The sequence below is a fragment of the Lytechinus variegatus genome, chromosome 3 (genome assembly GCF_018143015.1).
Source record: "Lytechinus variegatus isolate NC3 chromosome 3, Lvar_3.0, whole genome shotgun sequence".
NCBI classification, from domain to species: Eukaryota; Metazoa; Echinodermata; class Echinoidea; order Temnopleuroida; family Toxopneustidae; genus Lytechinus; species Lytechinus variegatus.
Window position 1 is genome coordinate 36,267,368 of NC_054742.1, and position 23,205 is coordinate 36,290,572.

At 40.7% G+C, this 23,205-nt stretch overlaps 1 protein-coding gene across 3 annotated transcripts in view; it reads right to left on the reverse strand.

Moving 5' to 3' along the window:
* LOC121410894 (tight junction protein ZO-2-like) overlaps positions 1-23,205 on the reverse strand; it is a 79,332-nt gene that overhangs the window by 33,943 nt on the left and 22,184 nt on the right. For all 3 annotated transcript variants that reach the window (XM_041603263.1, XM_041603264.1, XM_041603262.1), the window contains exons 2-3: positions 22,191-22,386; positions 16,546-16,573 (exon numbers count right to left, since the gene is read on the reverse strand). In XM_041603263.1, coding sequence (XP_041459197.1) covers positions 16,546-16,573; positions 22,191-22,225 — 63 coding nt within the window. In that variant the 5' untranslated portion in view covers positions 22,226-22,386. The remainder of the gene's footprint in view (positions 1-16,545; positions 16,574-22,190; positions 22,387-23,205) is intronic.

The following is a 23,205-nucleotide window of genomic DNA, read 5'->3' on the forward strand; positions in this document are numbered from 1 at the left end:
AAATAATAATTCGAACTGTGGGTTTCCGATTCCCCATGTATATGTACAAATGTATAAGTAACTTTGGATGTATGCCAATACATTTCAATCTTTGAAGATAAATTGAATCATTTTTACAGCCACAGGGCATTTTTTTATTACATCAGATGCTCATTTTTTGAATTAAACTTTTCTCTTGGAAAAAGCAATTTACTCCATAATGTGAATTGCTATAGTCTTCAAATGTAATGGATACACGTACTGTAGACTTCATACAGGGGCAGGGGTGTCCTTCACTTTTCAAGGCTGCACATGCTTATAACTCTCTTTATCTGATAATTCCATTTTTATTTATGATTTCAGCATGATGTCATTAAATTTAAATAGAATTTGAAAACACAAACATCCATTTGACAGGCAAAGACTGCATAATCATCCCACATGGATTCTCATTAAAAATTACAGCAAGACTACAATAACAGTTAGAAAGTGAAAATTCAACTGACTGCACCCCCTTTCCTTTTTTTCTCTTTTTTTTTGACAGGGGTGTGCATCAAGAAATCTCAAGGAACTGACAACATGTTAGGAACAATGATACTTGGGAACTGCATATTAATAACACGCATGTAACCACAATTGAAGAGCGTATTTGATTTTTGTAGTGAGCCCGATAAGTCTATCTTTATACTTTGGCTAGACTCTGGACAGTGAATCCTTCACTTTTGTGATGGTACACTGCATTTCCTTAACCCCATACTATCCTTAAAGAGAAATGCCAGTAGTTGCAGTAAACACTGATTTCATGAGTGAGTCTGTAAAACAAGGCTAAATTGTCAGTATATCATCGAGGATCTAGATTTGGTACAGTTATATAAACTGAACTTTGTGAAATCTTGAAATCTACGCTGAAAAATGTTCACACTGAAGATCACAAACACAGATGGGCACATGTGGGAAAGTGTATTATTATTGCTGGAATAAAGACCTGACGGAAGTGACCGAATCCGCGCTTATTTTGCTTATTTCTCAGCGATTACACAATTTCTTCCAGAATCCTTTGGCACATATTTTTTATTCATAAAAACAGACACTTGGGTGGTCATTATATTAGATTCTGTAAAATGTCATTTTGAGATCGTTACCAATACTGGAATTTATCTTTAACCCGGACTATCCTTAACCCCATACTATCTTTTTCGATTCACACTGTCTTTCTCAACCCCATACTATCTGCTCAACCTATAATGCCTTAACACTGGACTATGCCTCAGCTCATGAATATTGATGATTTTACCATACAGAGCGTGATTAATGTGCAATTCGACTTCTGTGATTGGCTAATGCTTAGCCCCACTTTCCTTAGCCCTGTTTCGTTTTCACACTGCATCTCTTCGCACCGCAAATGTGGTGCTAGCACCACAATAAGCCGGCTAACCCTGCTTTTTTGTAGGGCCAGATAGTACCGTACCATTTACCGTGTTAGCCCACTTTGCTAAAATGTAGTGTGAAAACGAAGTGGGCTAAGCTTAACCCCGTGAAATTGGTGGGGCTAAGAACCCCCCCCCCCCTTAGCCCCACCAATTTCCGACAAAAAGTGAGGTGGGAAAAGCATATAAGACAATGCCTCGCTAATGTTTATGCTGTCAAGGCCATCGAAGAGCAAGAAAGCTAAGGAGATCATAGGAATTTTGTGCACAAGACCGGGGTGCATGACCACTGCCTTTGCTATTTTATGTTAGGAAGGTTCTTCACCTCTGAAGCTGGGCTGAGCAGCTTCTGAATGGCTTCTGTGTGGAACTGAGTATCTGTAGAACTAAAATCCAGGTCTGAAAAAGGGGGTTGTCAAAGTAGTATTCTATTTTTGCCACAATATACATTAGTGCCCCCCATGCCCTTTGTAAAATGTTGTTTATTCATAGTTTCATACTCCCCTACCATTATAAGGAATCCCCACTGGTCCCATGATTATTTCAACCCCTTTCAAACTGAAGAGGGAAACTCTGTTTGAGTAGAGCATGGACTCTTTCTTTCTTTTCAGATGTCCTTTTTTAGGAAAATCATGAAAAACCAGGTGTTTTCATGTTTTTGTTTGTTTTGCTCTTTGCTTCGGCAGAACAAAAGAATAAAATATTTGTTTGCCCTGCCCAGCCCCATCCTACATGTGGATCTTCCCTGTATATAAAAAAAACATATTATAGTACTGCAAAGCTTATGACTATCCAAAAAAGAACCATATGAACAAACAATTTGCAAGTTCAATGGCACATGCCACATACATGAAATGTTTTGCTCTCTCTTGTCTGATCCTACCATAAGTTTTAATCCTTACTTGTTATTTGCACACATCTCACTGAAATGTTGGATCATGTTAGCAATCTCTCTTGTCAAGAGACAAGAGGTGTGCCTGAGAATAAACAAGCTGATTAATTCTGAAGTGTCCTGTCCCGTTATCAGTAAATATATACTCCATAAATTGTTAGATCTAAAAATGAAATTGAGAATAGGGCCCATGGTTGCTTTCACACTAGGTGGTTTCAGACCACCTCGAAGTTTGTCAGTTCCAGGTATTCTCTGATCAGGAAATTTACCGATCAGAAAATACCAGGTATTTTGTTAATGTGAAAGCAAACTATGCGTAATTTCCCGAAAGAAAATACCCGCCAAATAGTAGGAACTTGGCGAAATTACGAGAACTTTCGCAGGGATTTTTCCAAGGTCGCAGGCATTTTGGCAATGTGAAAGCAATTTACGGGAACTTTTAGCCAAGCGTGTCGTTGGGCGGGAAGCCGTGGGTGGCTGCTGGGCTAGTGATTTTGAATCTCGCGCCTTGCCTGCTAATCAGACCATACTGCGCATGCTCGTAACTTCAGGAACTTATCCCAAAGGGTATGTTTAGGGGAGGTGTGAATGCATGAATAATTAATGGGTATTTTTTAGCCTAAAAAAGTTCTCGTAATTTAACGGGGATTCTTGTGATCGAGGTGGTTTGAAACCACCTACTAGGGTGGAAAGTACAGAGACGAATCACTGTAAAGAGCTCCGGCCTGCATTCCATTGCAGAACTAGCTTTCATCCCTCACTAAACGGGCTGGCATACCCCAAAGCTCAAATGTCTCCATTTTGGAAGTCAAATTACAAAGCATTTCATCCAAGCTGTTTGTATTTCTTCTCTCTTCATCTGAACTGAGGCCTTAAGCCATGAGGTGGAAGTTATTTTGGCTCAAACCAAAATACGGTCACATTCTTTCAAACATTGTCATAGGTAGAGGTTAGATGCTGCCCATTTTCCCCATAGCAGAAAAGGTTCAGAAAGGTGAAGCAAATTGGGTCAAGCAGTGAAAGTATCATCCAATCGGAATTCTCCATGAAACTTACTCAAGCCAGATTTCCCTTCTACTCTGACTGCCCATTTACAATGGTGCTATTACGGACATTCCCTATATCAGGGTCTTTATCATGATGAGCTTTACCCATGTACCACTTTCACACCAAGGTCCGGTTGCAGAGACAGTACCAAGCGACTGATAAAACCACGGTATGAAAGCATATCATCGTACTCATCAACCGATTAGTGCAAACGTTCAGTCGCTGAGTCCGACCTTAGAGGTACTTCAGCGACCGATGCAAGCTTGATATGACAGCACATCCTACTTACATGTAGTGACCGATTGAAATGCAAGGACCCCCTCCCTACATGCCCACGCGCTACCTCTGTAAGCTTGAGAATTTTGGGGTAATTCTGCATTTTTTTCATTTCATAATTATTATACTATATATCTTCAAAATTACTAGTTTTCATTCATGTCCATTCCAAGGCCTCTGGTCTTTGATCAAGGATCTTTATTGCTCACTTGGACCATAAATCTATCAGTGTAGTGCATTAATGCACAATGACCATTTTCTTCCTCACCCCTCTCCTCTCTTTTCTCCCTCTCCCCCTCTCTCTCCCTCTCTTGTATCCTTGTTTTATACACTAGTGTTATACTGTTATTATGGGATGGATGCAGTGAAAAACAAAGAAATTATTATGGGATATCAGGGTTGGGGCATGGACCTCATGCTTTTTGGTATTTGTTGGCAGTTCAGATTTGTCGTTTGGGAAGGAGACATATCAAAATGTAGTGCGGTATTGTTTTTGAGCTTCGTCTATTCAAATGGTGGTGGTGGTGGAGGAGAGAGTGTTGGCCATTGCAATGGGCAAGTACCTTACAATGTAGATGTGGCTTAAGGCTAGGGACGATAGGGTTAACATTTAGTTGATATTTAGTTAAACAATTTAATTAAATGATGATAATTTAAACATTAATTTTAGTTACACTTATGTTTCTTCATTTCAGTTTAGTTTCAGTGTGTATGTGTTGTGAGGGATGAGAGATTGACAGTCATTACATCAAACTTTTAGTATGTTTTTAATTCTTAAACACCCCCAGTTAACTACTGGCTAATCCAAACGAACATGCGCCGCAGCAGTCTTAGGCAAAACCACGCCCTACAAAATGGTGGCAGCGGTGGGATTAGTCATGTTAGTTGCTGGGGGTTGTGATTTCGTCTTGTAGACAGCATCATTAATTTTCAAGCAGTTATTTTATACCTTAGTTGTGAAGCTAGGTTTCGCAGAATTTTTCAAGTTCAAATTTTTGTATTGCAATGAACATGACTTGTATACTTTATTATTATTGATATTTTGGTTATGGCAAAGAACACCTGTGTACCATGTGGGTAGCCCAATCGGCACGCATGAATTTGAGCAGACATAAGTTGCTCGCAGGTTGTAGATTGCCTGGTAGACGGCTGAGTAGACAGCTGGGTAGTAGATGATATAGAAGTAGATTAGAGTTTTTGTTATTTATTTGAGAATACGGTTTTCTGTCAATTGAACTGACTCTTATTCCGCCGTTTTGAAGGCATATGCCTCTTGGTCCATGACGTAATGGATGTAATATTCAGTTTGGAGATGATCAAGCACTCACTGAACTCGTACGAGGCAGTCAAGAATTGTAGTGTATGCACTTTGAGGATGTGCTGTAGCGTAACGCTGCTACATAGGCTGTATAGAAGTGTTTGTTCATGTTTTATTGGCAAGGTAGAGACCTTGTGAGTCTCTGTGGTTTTTGTGTGGTTACTGGGATGTGGATGTTCCCAGTTTTATTAGTTTTTTTTAAAAAGTCATTTATTGCAATACAAGGATTTTTGAGAAACATTACATTATCAGCTAGACCATATTAAAAAAAGAAATGTTCTAGTATTTTCAGAAAGGATTAAGTATAAATTGTCATCGGCGTTGTTTACAATAGTTTTATACCACTGAAGAATAAGGTTAAGTAATAGATATATAAGAATAAAGTAATAAGTGATAAATAGCATTGGATTAGTGATTTAGATTTGTGTAATTTTTGTCTTTGTTCTGTTGATGGTGGTGTCTACATGCACAGAACTAGAGTGCTTGAGAATTGATACCTGCTTTTGTGGGGATACAGCACAGTTCTGTGTGGACATTTATCAAAGGCAGACTGGACGATAAAAGTTAAACTATTTAATCGAAGCCACATCTACTATACGTTTACCATTACAATATATTATGAAAATACTTACCATGATTTTCTTATTTACGAGATAACTGGATATACCCATTTGATTTGCTAGTTCATTACGATGAACCTGCGTGCCGAATATAGAGTACACAATTTTTCCTGCGCGCGCGCTGCATCTCCCTACCAACGCACTATCCCAAGATCGTCGCGCAATTTGGCGTCCATTTCCTCTCATGAGCCTGCGGGCAAGACATGTTGTCACACAAGGCGAGGGGTAGGAGGGAGGGTTCAAATGGGTATATCCAGTTATCTCGTAAATAAGAAAATCATGGTAAGTATTTTCATAATTTACATCAATAACTGGGATATACCCATTTGATTTGCTAGACCAACACGGATTCAACGTGAAGGGAGGCATGTCTAGACTAAGAAGTGCGTTAAAATAGGGAGATGAAGACACAAAGGCCGTTGCCTTACGGACAGGGGAGGCGATAAAGCCTCATGTGAAGAAGTCCTTAAGAGCAAGGAGTGAAGGAAAGAGGGGCGTCAATAGACGGACCTCGAGAAGTCGTGAACGACGATTCCAAGAAAGAGCCCAAGAAGAATGATACTAAGTATCATGGGCCCTCGGCCTAGTGTCAGGAGAACAACATCACCAGCTGACTAGAGCGTAAAATTCGGAATTTGTTGAAATTTTCAACAAGAATCGTGATCGGAAAACTGTAGCTTTAAGGCTCAGTAAGTGATCCATCGAACAATCTGAGAAGGCGAGAGATCTCAGAAGCCTCCGCGTGGGAGAAAGCGCCCAGAATTCGATATCCGTCTCAAATGCGTGAGGGCAGAACATCTGCAGAATTCTGATAGAGAGCTGTGGCAGAAAGTTACTAGCGGTCCGAAGGGGACTAGGAACGACGGAGAGTAGGGATTTAAGAAAACCACTCGTAAGGCAGTCAAGGGTCGAGAAAGCGACTGAGTGCCATCCTTTTAATAAGAAATACCGCGGACCTGCTGCCTATGTAGAATAAAGCAGTCTGGTTAAAATAGCTCAACCGGGCGTGTCAGAGAAACAGCGCGGTACACATCACGACAAAAGTGTGATAGACCGAGTGATCGAGAGAGAACTCAGGGTCCCCTTTCTCCCGTACTGATCGAAGCACCCATCTGAGGGTGCAGTGCCCGCGGTGGAAGAGGTGGCTTGGCTCAAGCCACCATTGCCGAGAGAGCCCGTGAGGCTAGGCTGCGATGGATGACCGCCGGGCGGGGGAATCCCTAGCAGCAGCAAGTGTACGCCAGAGGGAGCTGGCGAAAAGTCTCTGTCATGATCATACGTGAAGGCGACAATCAAGAGATGTTCTAACGAACAGACATCGCCAGATATGATACCTCAACAGTACGTTCCCAACGGAATCGAATGAGGTAGCAACGGCCCTGTCCTATCAAGTTAGGGACGGAAACTGGCTAAGAGTGTCGATGTCCTCGCTTGAAGAAACAAGCGAAGGAGGGAGACTTGAGGAAAATAAACACAAAAATTTCCATCAGTCTGCGGTGAGAACCAGTTGTTTATGAAAACAGCCACAAGGCCTGGTCTCTCAGGTGATCGTAAGAGCAAGCACCGCCGGCGCCGGTTGCGGCAGCGTGGAACAGTCCGATATCGGAGAATAAGGAGTTCCAAAAAGCTGCGGGGGGCGGCAAAAATGACGCCCTAAGCAGTGGGGGATGAGCATCTAAGTTTCTAAAAGAAGAACTCCAGTGAAGTAAATCACTTACATGGAGAGACTCATCCGCAGTCGGCCCGAGAAAAAGCGGGTCGTAGTGATTGTGGTTAGGTAGGCATAAGCATACATGCATCCACGGTTACATCATCCTCGGTCGTGCGGTGACCATGGCCACATGCATTGCATGGAGGGAGGATGAAAGCAGCATGCGAGGTGACTCGAGTGTGCCGAGTGAAAAAGCTTCTAAATAAGAAGACGATTCGACAAATGGGCACGGTAAGACATCCACCGTAGACCACTCCACACAAGGAGGAAACGGCGGAGACGCCCGCAAGCTTGACCCACATAGAGAGCAGTCTATAACATAGACTGTTAGAGCTCGACCGATGGTCTGAAGGCGTACTGTTTGGTGTAAACTCGCCGACCCGGTACGGTGGGTGTGCCCAGAAAATAGGCATAGAATGCCGACAGAGAAGTCTGGGGCTTTAAACAAGCTTGAACGCACGTACATAGCCAATAATCTCATGAGATGTACGGCGGTTTCTTTCCTCCGAGATGATGCTTACCCGACCGGGAAGGACTCGGGGAACAGCTGTGAATGTCAACAGGAGGGATATCTAGCATATGAAAAGCTGATTCCCTCCAGGTATTCGGTGCGGGTGCTTTCGGCGGTGTCCGGCTGGACGACCGGTGATGGCAGCTCGGGCAGGGCTCGAACGAGCCGCCCGAATACGAGACAATAGGTTAACATAACCATAATGCACCGGGTGGTGAAGGCGTAGCGATTACTAAGCACAGGAGAACTTTAAATCGCCGTGACATTCAGATCCGATATACATACTCATAAGTTCGGAGAGCTATGAGGTAGTGAGACATACCGCTGAGCGGTGATGGTGCTCATATCGGAGTCGCCCTCTCTTCAGCGGCGATCGCTGGAGGACGTGTGTCTGTACTAGCCCTGACTCTGGCCTTGCAAGGGTAGGAGCTAAGTAAGACAGGGCACCCTTACTTTCGAATAGAAAGTGAGGTTCAGGCCAGAAACCGACGGTCCCGTCGCCTGGGCGGACGGACCGCGGACGTGATAGGTTGCCCCCTCAAAGCAGCCAAACATTCTCACGAGAGAAGTGCGGCATGCGGTATGTAAGAGATTCTTACCTCCAATCTACGGGCCCGCTTAGGGGGTAGAATGGAGAGAGTTACCGCTGAAGGAGTCGTCGCCGTACGTGGGCTTGACGTAGAGGGCGAATTCGGGAGTAACTGCATAAAAAGGGGAATACCCATGCAGGTAACTCGCCGATGGCTCCCCGGAGTGCGGGTTGGCGAGAGAAGTCTCAATCCGCTCAATACCCGACGCCAGCAATAAGACCGCGGCGGTCTTATAATGACGGAGAACACGAGGATAAGAACCCGTAATGCTCGGGGACGCATAGATGCAGCCTGAACGGATGCAAAGTCCAGCCGTCGGTCACCGAGAGCTTGCCGACATATTGATGCTTGAAAGCCGTATGTCGGAAGCACCTGCATAGAAACGGGGGTCACCGTGTAGGTGAACAGCGTTTCAATAAATGCCCGGTGTGAGAGGACAGGTGATTGCTTGAGCCGCACAGTGCTTAGCAAGGCGGCTGAAGCTGATATGAAGCGTGGGTGAATTACCCGCACTGCTCATGGGAGTATGTGCGACGCCTGACCCACAAATATCGGGAGTCTGGTGACATAATGGAGGGCGATGCCCGTATGTCGATAACACCTGTGTATTAGCGGGGATTTCCCTTGCAGGTGCGTGAGCCGGCGAATCATGAAATCGCCGGTGACTCTCCGAGGTGCAAGATGGCGAATGTCTGCTTAACCTGCCCGGTGCTCGACACGGCGGTTTTAGCTGACAGGGAGCATGAGGATAAAGATCCGTGATGCTCGAGGGCGTTCTGTTGTAACATGAAGTTACGACGCATGGCCATCGGCACAAGAATCAGAAAGAAAGGTCTGCCCGCAAAGTGGGATTAGCGACCTAGACTTTCTTCTTGTTATTCCTCTTCTGTGCGGCCCCCGCCGGGGGGCAGAAGAGGGAACAATCATCGGGAGTCTGGCGACATAGTGGCGGGCGACGCCCGTATGTCGATAGCACCTGTGTATTAGCGGGGATTTCCCTTGCAGGTGCGTGGGCCGGCGAATCATATTGCCGGTGACTCTCCGAGGTGCGAGCCGGTGACTCTCCGAGGTGCGAGACGGCGACTGTCTGCTTGACCTGCCTGGTGCTCGACACGGCGGTTTTAGCTGACAGAGAGCATTAGGATGAAGATCCGTGGTGCTCGAGGGCGTTCTGTTGTAACATGAAGTTACGACGCCTGGCCGTCGGCACAAGAATCAGAAGGGAAGGTCTACCCGCACAGCGGGGTTAGCGACCTAGAATTTCTTCTTCTTCCTCTTCTATGCGGCCCCCGCCGGGGGGCAGAAGAGGGTATAATGATTGGGAGTCTGGTGACATAATGGCGGGCGACGCCCGTATGTCGATAGCACCTGTGTATTAGCGGGAATTTCCCTTGCAGGTGCGTGAGCCGGCGAAACATGATATTGCCGGTGACTCTCCGAGGTGTGTTGGATGGCCGGTGTCTGCTTGATCCGCTCGGTTGGTAGTACCGTCGGCTGAAGCAGGCAAGCCTGGGGGTAAAAACCCGCAGTGCTGGAGGGCACTCTAGATTAGCTTGAGAAGCTGAGAGGCCTGGCCATCAAAAGAATCAGAGGACAGACCGCCCGACGGAGCGGGGCTTACGTCTGTGGTTCTCCTCTTCTTCTTTTCTTCTTCTTCGGTTGCTCCGGCGCCGGAGTGGAAGAAGGGACAAGAGGCTGGGCTGCGCCTGTCTTCCTCTCCTTAGCTCTCCCACGGGGAGAGCTAGCCGAGCGAGAGGAGGCGTCGGCCGAATCTGACGGCGTCAGATTGAATTGAGAGTCCGACACGGTCGGACTCAGGTGCCTCTTCCGACTAGGGGCTGGTAGCCCTTTGCCGACGCTCCCTAGAGGGGTCTTACACGGCATCGAGCCTAGTCTTTGCCGGGTGGAGAGACCCGTGCTCTCCCCCCGGACTTTAGGTGACCCGATGGCCGGTGGGTCTGACAGCCCTAGAGGAGTCGCCGTTTTCTGTACTAGTGCGACGCTCCCCAATAAGGTTCAGGTTCCGGGACGGAAGCCTTGGCCATCACCGTGCGGGCACGTGGTCGCAAATCCACGGTTCCACCCTTATTAAGCGGGACACGTGAACGCGCGTCCACGGTTCCACCCCTTTGAGAGCCCACGGGGCTCTGACTCTGTTCTCGCTATCTATACTACCTGTGGTGGGGGATAAGACCCCGGTGTCGGGCCCCGAAACAGCAGCCGCCTGAGGCTCTTCAGAAAGAGAGTCCGAAAGGCTCATTATTGCCGTAGGGTGATCTAGTAGTAAGATAGAAAAAAAGAGAAGCAAAGGGGGTAGGGGGGGGAACAAACCCCAACCCAGAAGACAAGGACCTCAAAAAGCGGACTTTTGAGAGTCAAAAACGGATCTCACAAGGATGATACAAGGTAAAATCCCAGAACAAAGGAAACAGTAATAATTGAGAATTATTAAGAGACACTGTCCCTGAAGTCCGTTAGAAAAATTAATTATTTGATTATCACAACAAGAATCTGCTTCCGCCAAAATTCTGAAAAGAAGGAAGGGGGGAAGCATCTAAAAAGAAGAAAACACTAAGTTTTCTTCTTTTTTTTTTTTTGTTGTGTCCACCTGTTCAAAAGAAAAAAAAAATAATAATTTTTCTTGAGGTGAGGATCAGCTAAGGAAAAAAGGGGAGCAAGATTCCCTTTCTTTTTTTTTTTTTTTATAAACAAGAAGTTTAAGAAAAAAAAAAATTATAAGTCCAGAGACCGGTAGCTGACTTGAAAAGGAAGGGGGGAAAAACAAAGATAGCTTTCCCGAGAAGGAAGGCCGAGTCAAAGGCGACGAACGCTGACAGGAGACGGCTTCCTAAAAAAAATTCTAAGTATTCTTGTGAAGGAAAGAAAATATTTTTTTTTTTTTTTTATAATTAATTGAATAATTAATCAATTAATAAACACAAGAACAAAGGATTGATTGAAACAAAAGAACAATCAACTAACTCGAAACAAGAAACAAAGAACTTGAATCGAGGCAAAGGAGCAAGTCAAGAATTAAAAGAATCAATCAATTAATTAATTAATCAATTAACCAATTAATTCAATTAATAAATACAAGAGCAAAGGATTGATTGAAACAAAAGAACAATCAACTAACTCGAAACAAGAGACAAAGAACTTGAAACGAGGCTGGAATACGACGCTCCTAACGTCCTACAGAACCTATCTGTGGAGAAATAAATCAATTAAATTCACGACGAGTCGTATAAACGAAGAAGTCAGTGAATAAAAAGAATTAAAAGGATTAAAAAGGAGCGAAGACAACGCCCGAGCAGGAAGGCGCGGAGCTATGGGGCGGAGAGGTGAAGACAACCCGCCTGTGAGAAACGTATCTTTAAAAAAAACAAACTCACGAAGAGGGACAAGAAACGTTAAAATAATATCACGGAAGCTCCGCGCGACGTGATAATCCTATAACAATCTTAGATGAGAGAAAATAAGATTGAAATAAGGGAAGAATTGCACAATAAAGTATCCAAACGGAAAACAGAAATGCAATTTTGAGAGTGTACTTAGCTTGCGACTGCACTCGACCGCAGGCGAAAGTAAAAGAGGAAATGGACGCCAAATTGCGCGACGATCTTGGGATAGTGCGTTGGTAGGGAGATGCAGCGCGCGCGCAGGAAAAATTGTGTACTCTATATTCGGCACGCAGGTTCATCGTAATGAACTAGCAAATCAAATGGGTATATCCCAGTTATTGATGTAAATTACATTTGAACAATTGTTGGAATTGTTTGTGATCAACTGATCATAATATACTGGAAGTCAACGTATTTACTTGGGAGTTTCATCATCAGATTGGGAACCAACTTCAGAACGGGGACTAAGGATCAAGATCTGGATTAGGGCTGGAAGGAATATTTCAGATTGAATAAAGAACTGATAACTGCTAATTCGATAACTGGATATCTATTAATTGGTCTTCACATAGAAGGCTGCAATTTGCTATGGACTCTTTTTGATTGGATTTATTTTCTTATCAATTGATGGTTACTGTATGGTTGAAATTTAATTTATCGCTTCTGTTGACTGTTTTATTAGGTGGTCTGTCATTTATGACAGATCACCTCTTAATTTCGTCAGAATTTTCTTATTTTTATTTATTTATTTATTTTTACGGATTTTCTTGTCGCCAAGTTATCTCAAAATGGACTTAATCAATTTCATTGAATTTCATGTCATCCATAGGATCTATCATGGACACGTCAAAATAAGCTTTTCAAGGTCATCGGGTCATGATGACGTCATCTAGGCGCCATTTTGTAAAATCACATTATCAATCATATCTCCATTATCAATTATCAAAAATCAATTAAATTAACATCACATCAACTTCAGGTCAAAGGTCATCAGGTCATGTCATCAAAGGTCACCTGGAGGTCACGACGCGCGCGTACGCGCGCGTCAAAATTTCAAAATGCTCAAAATCACTTTTTTACCAAACGAGAGTACGTTTCAGGTCATTTTAAGCATTTCAAAAATTTGCGCGCGCGCACGTATGCGCGCGCGTTTCCGCGCGTTACGCCTTAACGCAACGCAGAAACACCGTTTTTTTTTCCATCTTTGCATTGATAATAAAATTTTGAACAATTTGATACCTTGATAAACCTTCTACGACCATTAATAACGAAATTAACACCCGTTATAGTTTGCAGCACGTGTGCGTGCGAGCTCTCACTATAGGCCATATATGGGCAAAAACATGCCTATTGAAAATGCACTGTAGCTCTTTAAATAGTCCATTGACCCCCAATTTTTTTTTCATATATCGATAGAGTATGAGTTGTAGATTTGATTTCATGTCATCAATGTCCCTAAATTATATCTTGACGTCATCAAAATGGCGCCTAAACTAAAAATTTCATTTTTTCAAAAATGACGTCATCAAATTTATGCAAATTTGGTTGTAACTTCTCGAATATAGATCGTTTTTCGCCCAGATTTCGATATGTTGTAGTTTAAAATGTACTCTTTCTCCTCAGTTAACATGAATATTCGTTTTGAGAAACGCATCATTGCGTAAAACAGCGATGAAAAGAGGCATGTCATTTTTCCTCATTTTGCGTGTAATCTCTATGGGACATGACTTTTTCTCAAAACCAGATTCGACATTCCTCTATTTCGTGAGCCATATCTCCATTTTTTCTGGTCAGTTTTCTTTAAGCTTTTAGTATGTTGTAGCTGAGATTCTAAGCTTTCGCAAGTGTGCCCTCCATTTTTTGATCAGATGCCGAGATCATGCCCGTATTTCACTTGCAAAATTGGACTTGTAATTCTCAAAATTGCTTACGTGTATTCTCTATGGTGAATATCGTGGCTTTGACTGCTTCTTAAAGGGCGCGGGTTCGAGTCCTGGGGTGAACAAGATGAATTTTTTTTCACTTTTTTTTCTTTTTGCCACTTCTTACATGATCCTTTATGATAATTTAAAGGTATAAAAGTTTAAATTTAGCAAGATAAAACAGATTATAATTACTTTTTTTCATATCACATGTATTTTGCGTGTAATCTCTATGGGACATGACCTTTTCTCAAAACTAGATTCGACATTCCTCTATTTCGTGAGCTATATCTCCAATGTTTCTTGTCAGTTTTCCCTGAGCTTTTAGTATGTTGTAGCCGAGATTCTAAGCTTTCGAAAATATGCCCTCCATTTTTTGATCAGATGCCGGGATCATGCCCGTATTTCGCTTGCAAAATTGGAATTGTAATTCTCAAATTTGCGTACGTGTAATCTCTATGGGGAATATGCTAGCTCAATGGATAACGCATTTGACGTGTTCGTCCGTATTGCTGACGTGTAGGTCCGTGTTGCTGACGTGATGGTCCGTGTAGCTGACGTGTAGGTCCGTGTTGCTGACGTATTGGTCCGTGTTGACGACGTGCTCTGCCGGCATGATCCGTGTAGATCCGTGCTGCCGTGTTGATGCCGTGTTCACAGTCATCTGGGGCAAAACTATCCCGGACCTCCCCGGATCATGCCGGCATTGCCGTGTTGATCCGTGAGGTATAATCATCTATCTTGTATGTATCTGTTTGAAGATGTATGTCTGACGATTGTCATCACCACATCAATAATCACATTTAGTAATGGTCAAAACTTATTCTTAGGATGTCTACGATCAAGATTATCAATGATATCTAAATGATTTATTTCATACATCAGCCGACACTGAATGACAAATCATGACAGACCACCTAATTCGTCCGCATGACGAATTAAATTCTAGTGTTATTATTTTTGTTACATCCATATGATAATTTGCAGTTTGTAATTGTTTAAAGTTTAACGTAGATTGGGATTTAGATTTTGGTTTAATTGATAGAAAAAAATACATTTAACAATATTGTCATGACAGTGGGAGTCATGACTCAACTTAGCAGGGAAGGGTGTAAGCTTGAGAATTTTGGGGTAATTCTGCATTTTTTTCATTTCATAATTATTATACTATATATCTTCAAAATTACTAGTTTTCATTCATGTCCATTCCAAGGCCTCTGGTCTTTGATCAAGGATCTTTATTGCTCACTTGGACCATAAATCTATCAGTGTAGTGCATTAATGCACAATGACCACTTTCTTCCTTACCCCTCTCCTCTCTTTTCTCCATCTCCCCCTCTCTCTCCCTCTCTTGTATCCTTGTTTCATACACTAGCGTTATACTGTTATTATGGGATGGATGCAGTGAAAAACAAAGAAATTATTATGGGATATCAGGGTTGGGGCATGGACCTCATGCTTTTTGGTAGTTGTTGGCAGTTCAGATTTGTCGTTTGGGAAGGAGACATATCAAAATGTAGTGCGGTATTGTTTTTGAGCTTCGTCTATTCAAATGGTGGTGGAGGAGAGAGTGTTGGCCATTGCAATGGGCAAGTACCTTACAATGTATAGATGTGGCTTTAATAAGGCTAGGGACGATAGGGTTAACACTTAGTTGATATTTAGTTAAACAATTGAATTAAATGATGATAATTTAAACATTAATTTTAGTTACACTTATGTTTTTTCTTCATTTCAGTTTAGTTTCAGTGTGTATGTGTTGTGAGGGATGAGAGATGACAGTCATTACATCAAACTTTTAGTATGTTTTTAATTCTTAAACACCCCCAGTTAACTACTGGCTAATCCAAACGAACATGCGCCGCAGCAGTCTTAGGCAAAACCACGCCCTACACCTCTATTTCTGCTTTGGGCTTGGTCAGCTATACAGCGACCGATTGCTCTGGGCCTGACCAAATTTTGACAGTGGTGTGAAAGCACATCAGATCGGTCGCTTGGTATGGTTTCTGCAATACCCTGGTGTGAAAGCGTTATAAGTGAACTGGCATTGTGGAAAAGGGATAAAAATACAAGAATCTAAGGCAATAAATTTTAAGTATGCACAAGATTTTGAGGACCTACTTTTGGCTCAACTCCAATTTTCTGTTTATTTTTATGCAACTCACCCATTTGGGTTCAGAGTTGTTGCTGAAAACCAAACCCATTTCTTCTTTGCTTTAAAAAATTGATTTTCATAAACCAGAGTAAGGTAAGGACATGAAAGCCAAAAATACTTTGAATTCGCCCCCCCCCCCACTTCCCTCCCGAGAATCAGCCACAAATTAATCATCAGAAGTTCAGAGATCCATTCAAATTTCTTATTCTCATGACAATTATCTGTATGCATTCGCTGTCAGTTGTCATTCCTAATCTTTAATCTACATGTAACTTCAAACAAATAATCTGATACTGTAATTAAACTACAACTGAACTAGAATGATGTCACCATATAAAGGCTTACAAAAGGGCACTCTTTTAATTTCAATTATATACAATAAATGATCCAAATAATTTAATTTTTTCTTATCAAACAGGATAATTTCAGTGTCGAAATCCTTAAAAAACAAGTTTCATGATAAAAATAAGAGTCCCCGATACCAAGCTAGCCTGGTAAAATAATGGATTATAATTCAGTATTGCTAATAGATTCCAAATAAATGACTCAGATTTCAGTAACCACAGATTAATGGCACAATATTTACATTTTCATATATTCTCCCACATCTTGTTATCTGCCTTTGTAAAATAATAAAATAGGATTTATAATGGCCTTCACAACTAAAAATCAACAATAAATATTTATTATGCTTACCAAGGTTGAACTTCCACTGTCATAGTGTCTGTAAAAGTAAACAAAAGATAAATAGATTATGATGACTGAATGGCAATGATAAACCTAATATACCACACATTGGAAAATCATAATCAGTGCAGAATGGTCAGTAAAAGTGTGTTATTGATACAAAAAAATTAAACAAAAGCTAAATTTATGCAACTTGACAAAGTTGTTCATCGAGTTTGGAATGTCATATAGCAGTCCAGGCTAGAGGGGGATTGTTATACAATTTTTTATGGTTTCTTGTCAATTCAAAGGTGCTAATTCCAAATCTAACCTTGAGCATTTTCCGCATATTGGCAAAACTCAATATGGCAGCCAAAATATGAAATTACCCATGGAAATAACAAAATTGCACACACGTTGACTATAAAATGCCTGTAATTGTGAAGCAAGATGTCTCAAAACATGATTGTTGACAAAGTATTCATTTTTTTTCATATTTAAAATGGCAATCAAAAACCCCTAGGTATATCATGTGTTCGATTCTTCGATATGAATGGGGAAAATAACTTTCAGAGTGAGCTCTATTAAAATGCATGCAATTGTGATCTAAGAGTGAAGTACTGTCTGAAAACAGGTTGCTAACGAAATATCATTACTTAGATGTCATGTATATGATAAATGCTGTATTTTGCTGGTCCAAATGGCTGCCATACGTCCCTTAATATACATGTATCAATGAACAATTTGAGTGGAGACAAACAATGATTGTGTTTCGTGAGTTTAATATTGCCTAAAAAGTTAAAAACGTGATATAAACTAAAATATATAATTTCTCCTGCTACATATGTGAGAGTTACACAACTCAATGCTTGAAATTGCATAGTAACTAACAAATACCAAAATATATTTCGTATTTTCACAGCATCTTATTCTCCACTGGCTAGCATAAAAAGCTTTGTAGTTAAAGGTAAATGCCAGTTTTGGTAACGATCTCAAAATGACTTTTTACATAATCCAATGTAATGACCACCCAAGTGTCTGTTTATATGAATAAAAAATATGTGCCAAAGGATTCTGGAAGAAATTGTGTAATTGCTGAGAAATAAGCAAAATAAGCGCGGATTTGGGCACTTCCGTCGGGTCTTTATTCCAGCAATAAGATAATAAGATTTTCACACTTTGTTTTCAGCTTTAGATAAAACTAATTATACCCTTTTTACACAGGATTTTCTTAACCCCGGACTATCGCTAACCCCATACTATCCTATACCCCGTACTATTTTTTTTCCTTTTCACACATGCCAAATTGTTATTGCTAACCCCGGATAAGGAATGCTTGCTTTTCACACACGAAACTCGCTAACCCCGGACTAGTGGTAGCTCATGAATATTCACGAGCGTCGATGAGGAAAGTATTAAAACAAGAATTCCAACTCGCTAACTAATGGCGCGCGCTTTTTCTCAATGCCATGTTCGTTGCGTGAATATTTTGCTTCCCTCTGATTGGACAACAGGGCCGGATCTGTTGCGAGGCATGAATGGGAGTGCTCAGCCCACTTTCGTTTTACACTAGCGATCTTAATCCCGTACTATCGCTCTTACATGTAGCACCGCAATTGCTGGGATAACCCTGCTTTTTTGCAGGGCCAAATAATCCCATACTAAAGGTGGGGTTAGCCCACTTTGCAAAAATGCTGTGTAAAAACAAAGTGGGCTAGCCCCACCTAGAGTACGGGGTTAAGGAAATTTTATCGTGTGTAAAAAGGGTATTAGGTATCAGATGAACTACCTAAGGAAAGACAAGGAGATGGCAAATATGAAAAAAAAAATGGATTTGGTTTTACTTAAAACAACTCACGCATTTCACTTATTTCACGTACCACAAAGAAGAAAATGAAACTGAAAATTTGTAAAATCCTGGGATATGTCTGGCTGTGTTTATGCTTCCATTTCAAAGACAAATCAGCGCTTTTTTTTTAAACAGTCGTTTAAATGATTTTATTTTCCAGAGATGAAATAATGATCAGCAGCTGGCTTATCGCAAGTTTCATTGAATTGGGTGTGCCCTATTTCCGAAAGGTTAATACCGCTATTTAACTTTGTACAGCTTCTGATCTTTTTTAGTTACGGTATTGTTTTATTTATTTTTCAAAGCCATAGAACTCCTATCATATAAATAGATGACAGTTAAAATTCATTAATTAATTACTACTGACTCAGTCTACTGTCTCCTCATGACAACTCGTGTTTTGTACATAGTTTGATCCCTTAACATTCATTTAGATGACAAATTACAAGAGATTTTACAATGATGGTACTTAATTTAATAATCAAACAACTTGTTGGCCATTATTAGAACCATGTGACAGCATTTGCAATCAAATTTTCATTCACATTAGAAACATGCACCAAATGACAGCATTGGAACATGATTACGCTCATGGTCTTGTTTATGGTATTGGTCCCCTGCAGGAACTGAGATTTCTAGCAAAATGCCATTCGTAAATGCACCTTTTTTGCAAGTTTACAATCAACATGTGAAATTGAGAAAGGACGCAACGTGTATAAAATCGTTGATTCTTGCCTGAAAAGTGGAAGCATAAACACACCCTTAGAGGGTCAGTGTGAGAGTGGCTTTTTGCATACCTTTGCGTATTGTTTATAACTGGAATCAAATGTTCACCAGATCAAGTGCTCTCCAAGCTGTCAAATTACAGTTTTGACAAGGGCTCTTACCATTCAACCAATGCAAGGGTTTAAATGTGACAGGTTTGGTTAGCTGATAATGACAGGAGTTATCACAGATCACATGCCAAGAAAGCTTGCCATTCTCCTGACAATAGTACTGACACCCATTAAAGGGATGGATTAAATTCCATCAAAGTAGAAAAAAATCAAAGAGAATGAAAGGTATAATACCAGTCTTAACTTTGATTTTTTTTTAAACCTGCCAATTTGAGACAAAATATAATACCCCTTTCATAAACCCCATTAAAATGAATTAGGTGGCTAATAGCAGCATAATTTGGTCGTAAAATTGGAGGACAAGAGTTATCCGCATTACTCTGATGCTGCTATTATCCGCATAATAGCAGCATCGGGACAAGATTTTGAGTTTATGAACGCATTTCCAAATTATGCGGATAATTGCCATGGTGCGGTCACAAGGTCACCCTTTTCCAACACAACCGCATCGGAGGGGGCGTGTCCAGTTGTCATGGCGATTATCCGCCTTTTTCAAATAATGCGGCTTATTTTCGGAGTTTATGAACGCAATTTTTATTGAATTATCCGCATTACTCTTAGGCGGCTAATTGGAGGATAGGTTTATGAAAAGGGTATAAGTCTTAGAAGCAAAAAAAAAAATTGAGGTTCACACTTTGGAGTACACTGGACTTGAGAGCTACCGATGGAAACAGCAGGTGCTGTGAGCCGGCAAAGCCTTATTGCAACAGCTCAGGGGCAAAAAAATTGCATTCCATTTCCATCAACATTTTGTAAATATATAACTATCATAACTGCAAATATTGCAGTATCTTTGATAAAACCCTACAAATGTTTTGATTTACAAAGTTACAATTACCTAGTGATTTGGGGGTATATTCTTTCAGGGACATTGTGATTACTTTGCTTTATGTTGGCAAAAATTGGGAGTCTGTTCTATACAGAGTATGAGGCCGTTCTCATTAAGCTTTCTAAAACTAGTTTACTGGAAACCGATTCAGGAAACCACTTTGGAAGATCACTTTGCTAGCGTTCCCACTTGATCACACGAAAGTGGTTTTCAAAATCACTTCACGTAAAGCGCTCTGGTTGCTATGGAAACGCTCTCAGTGGGGTGACACGTTTTGCGTGAAATTCAAAACCGCAACATAGGCATTCTACACGTCATGTGGAGCAGCGCGCTCAAAATGTGCGAAGATCGCTTCCTGAAGAACGGTTGTGTCCTCACTTGCGCTAAAACTAGTTTAACGAGGCAAAGCGATCTTGAAAACTACATCTCAAGGTGGTTTTCCAAACTGTTTTGGAAGATCGCTTCCAAGACCGCTTTGACCGTTCTCACTACGCGTTTAACTAGTTTCCAGTAAACTAGTTTTAAGAACGTAGTGAGAACAGCCTCTATGACTATGCTAACTTGGTCATTATGAACCATGATTATAACAAGGCTCAGCAACCAATCAATATCAAGGTTTCCATAAAATGTCAAAATTATCATAATCCGTACTCTTTATGAAACAAGGACCCTGGTAGTGGTAGCATATGCCCTTTGGCTATCATAATGATACATGTATGAATGTGGGAGTTATTCTTTTACTGACATACATGTAAACACCAAAAGACAAACATTTGTAAAAACACATTAATCTCCTCTTGGATGAGTGGCCTCTATCTAAAACTTACAACTAATAATGATAATACTGCAACTGATGATACACCCTGGGGTTTACTGATTCTTATTAGTACTTCGGTTACGCCTAGATGTGAATGTCAAAGGGTTACTTTGCATGTTGTGCTAACAGAAGGAAATAAGTGAAACAAGTAAATATCAAAGATAAGAAATAGCTTCCCTATTCTAATAGAAGTTAACTGGGAATATTACTGGCACATATCTCTTTCAAAAAACATCTTACGGTTGCATTTCCCCTTTAAAGTGATTGGTTAACATTGATTTGACTTTTAAAAAATCTGAGCTAGAAGGTCACACCTGTCACCTGTGTCTGTGATATGTTCCAAAAATGAAGCCCTGAAAAAATTGCGTTCGAAAATGATTATTTAGTGCTTCAAAAATTGATATATAAAGTGACCGGAAACACCATCTTAATTTCATCCCATACACTTATGTGTATTATTTAGGTGTCTATAAGACGCCTATTTACTAAATCGGGGTTTGCCTTGTAGTTTTAGCTTTTCATTCTCAATAATGGTTGTTTTCAGGGTTTATTAGTTCTAATACATGCACTTGTACACATGTTTCATCTTGGTTTGAGAATTTTTTAAATCGGCTGCTCACAAAGTTAAACAATACCTTTAATATGGTGTAAAGATCTGCCCTGGATTTATACCATTTTTTTATGACAGCGTACATAAATCACATCCCCGAGAGTCTGTCTCGAAACTATGCATGTTTCAACCTCAGACTTCTTAAGTAGTAAATTCACAGTTTATTTTTTCCTAGTGAGTGATGTGAATATCACTGGGAAGGAAGCTTTATCAATCTTTTCCCTCACAAGCTACTCATTCTTTTGAAAATCAAAATGAGTTAAATTATTACAAGTTCTTCAACATGCTTCTCCTTGATGATGATTACAGCCACCTCAAACCAAGGATCCTACTATCTAGAACTAAAAAATCAAGCTGCAATGGAGTAAGCAAGATGCCTTTTTTTATCTGAAGTGTTTAATACACCTTGAACTGCTTTTGATCAAGTATTTCCTTAATTAACCTAAGTTGATAGAATATGTCACTCATTAACAACTAGTGCACATACAAAAACTGGTCATAATGCAGACCGATCAAGGTTCATATCATTTTAATGACTATTAATTCATTAGTTAAGCTGTACTCATAAAAAAGGACTTTTTTAAGCCAGATGGCTTCATAGCAATACCTGTTAGGCTGCCTACTTGCCTACATGATACATGATAATTATCCAAAGTAAAAAAGACATTACATACCCATTGATACGGCCCCCATAGCCAGTATCCATCATGGTTACTTCTTCCCTTTTACTCTGTCTCTGTTGATTGGTCTTTGATCAACTGGATAAGAATAGTTCAATTCTCAATGTTCCTTCTTTACGTATCTTGGGTGTCCTGGGCCATCGACAGATCACAAAGTATATTGTTGTAAAATCTTCTCCAGGCTGCAATTCTGTGAAAGGAGAAGGAAATGATTGAAAAGTGTAAATATAACATGAAACAAGCCCATAAAAATGTCTCAATCATTTACAAAAGAAATACTCTCAAAGAAGTAATGACACAAATGTTAACAATATGACTATGAGATATTCAAAGGCATTTTTTCAATACTGAAACACCATATCATGAAATTGTGTCTGACACATCTAGAATGATTGCCGGAGAGTGCCATATTTAAATTCTAATGGGTAAAAGATGCATTCAAAGACCCCTATGCTTTTGTCTGTCACATTTGTAATATTGTAATGTTCCAATGATATTTTAGTATAGTTCACATTACTGACTCTTTTATCAAAGCTTTAGACAGGCTGTAATTTTTTTTCATAATATATTTCAGGCTGTAATCTCTCTTTTTTCATAATATACTTCTATCGCCAATAAGAGATGTTTGAGAATGGATGTTGTGCCTTCTCGAGCATTCCTGTAAATGTGGACAAACAGATTCCTAGTTTTTGCTGATGCAGCAGAACATTCATCATGACAAATTTCACTTTCTTGACAAATAATCTTCATTCTCAAAAATACTTAATCATTCCATACATCAAGTTCTATTTATACATCATTGCACTTGTCCTCGATATGCACATATCAGAACCAGGACAATGGGATTTACAAATCAAGAGTTAGAATGTCCCTACTGGCACCCTAAAACATCATGTTGCACCCCTGGATATCCATGCTGCAAAGACTGTCAACAAAATTGGACCAACGAGTTTTCAGATGAAGGGGCAGCTGTACTTTTTTTATTCATTTGCATACACTGTATATAGTT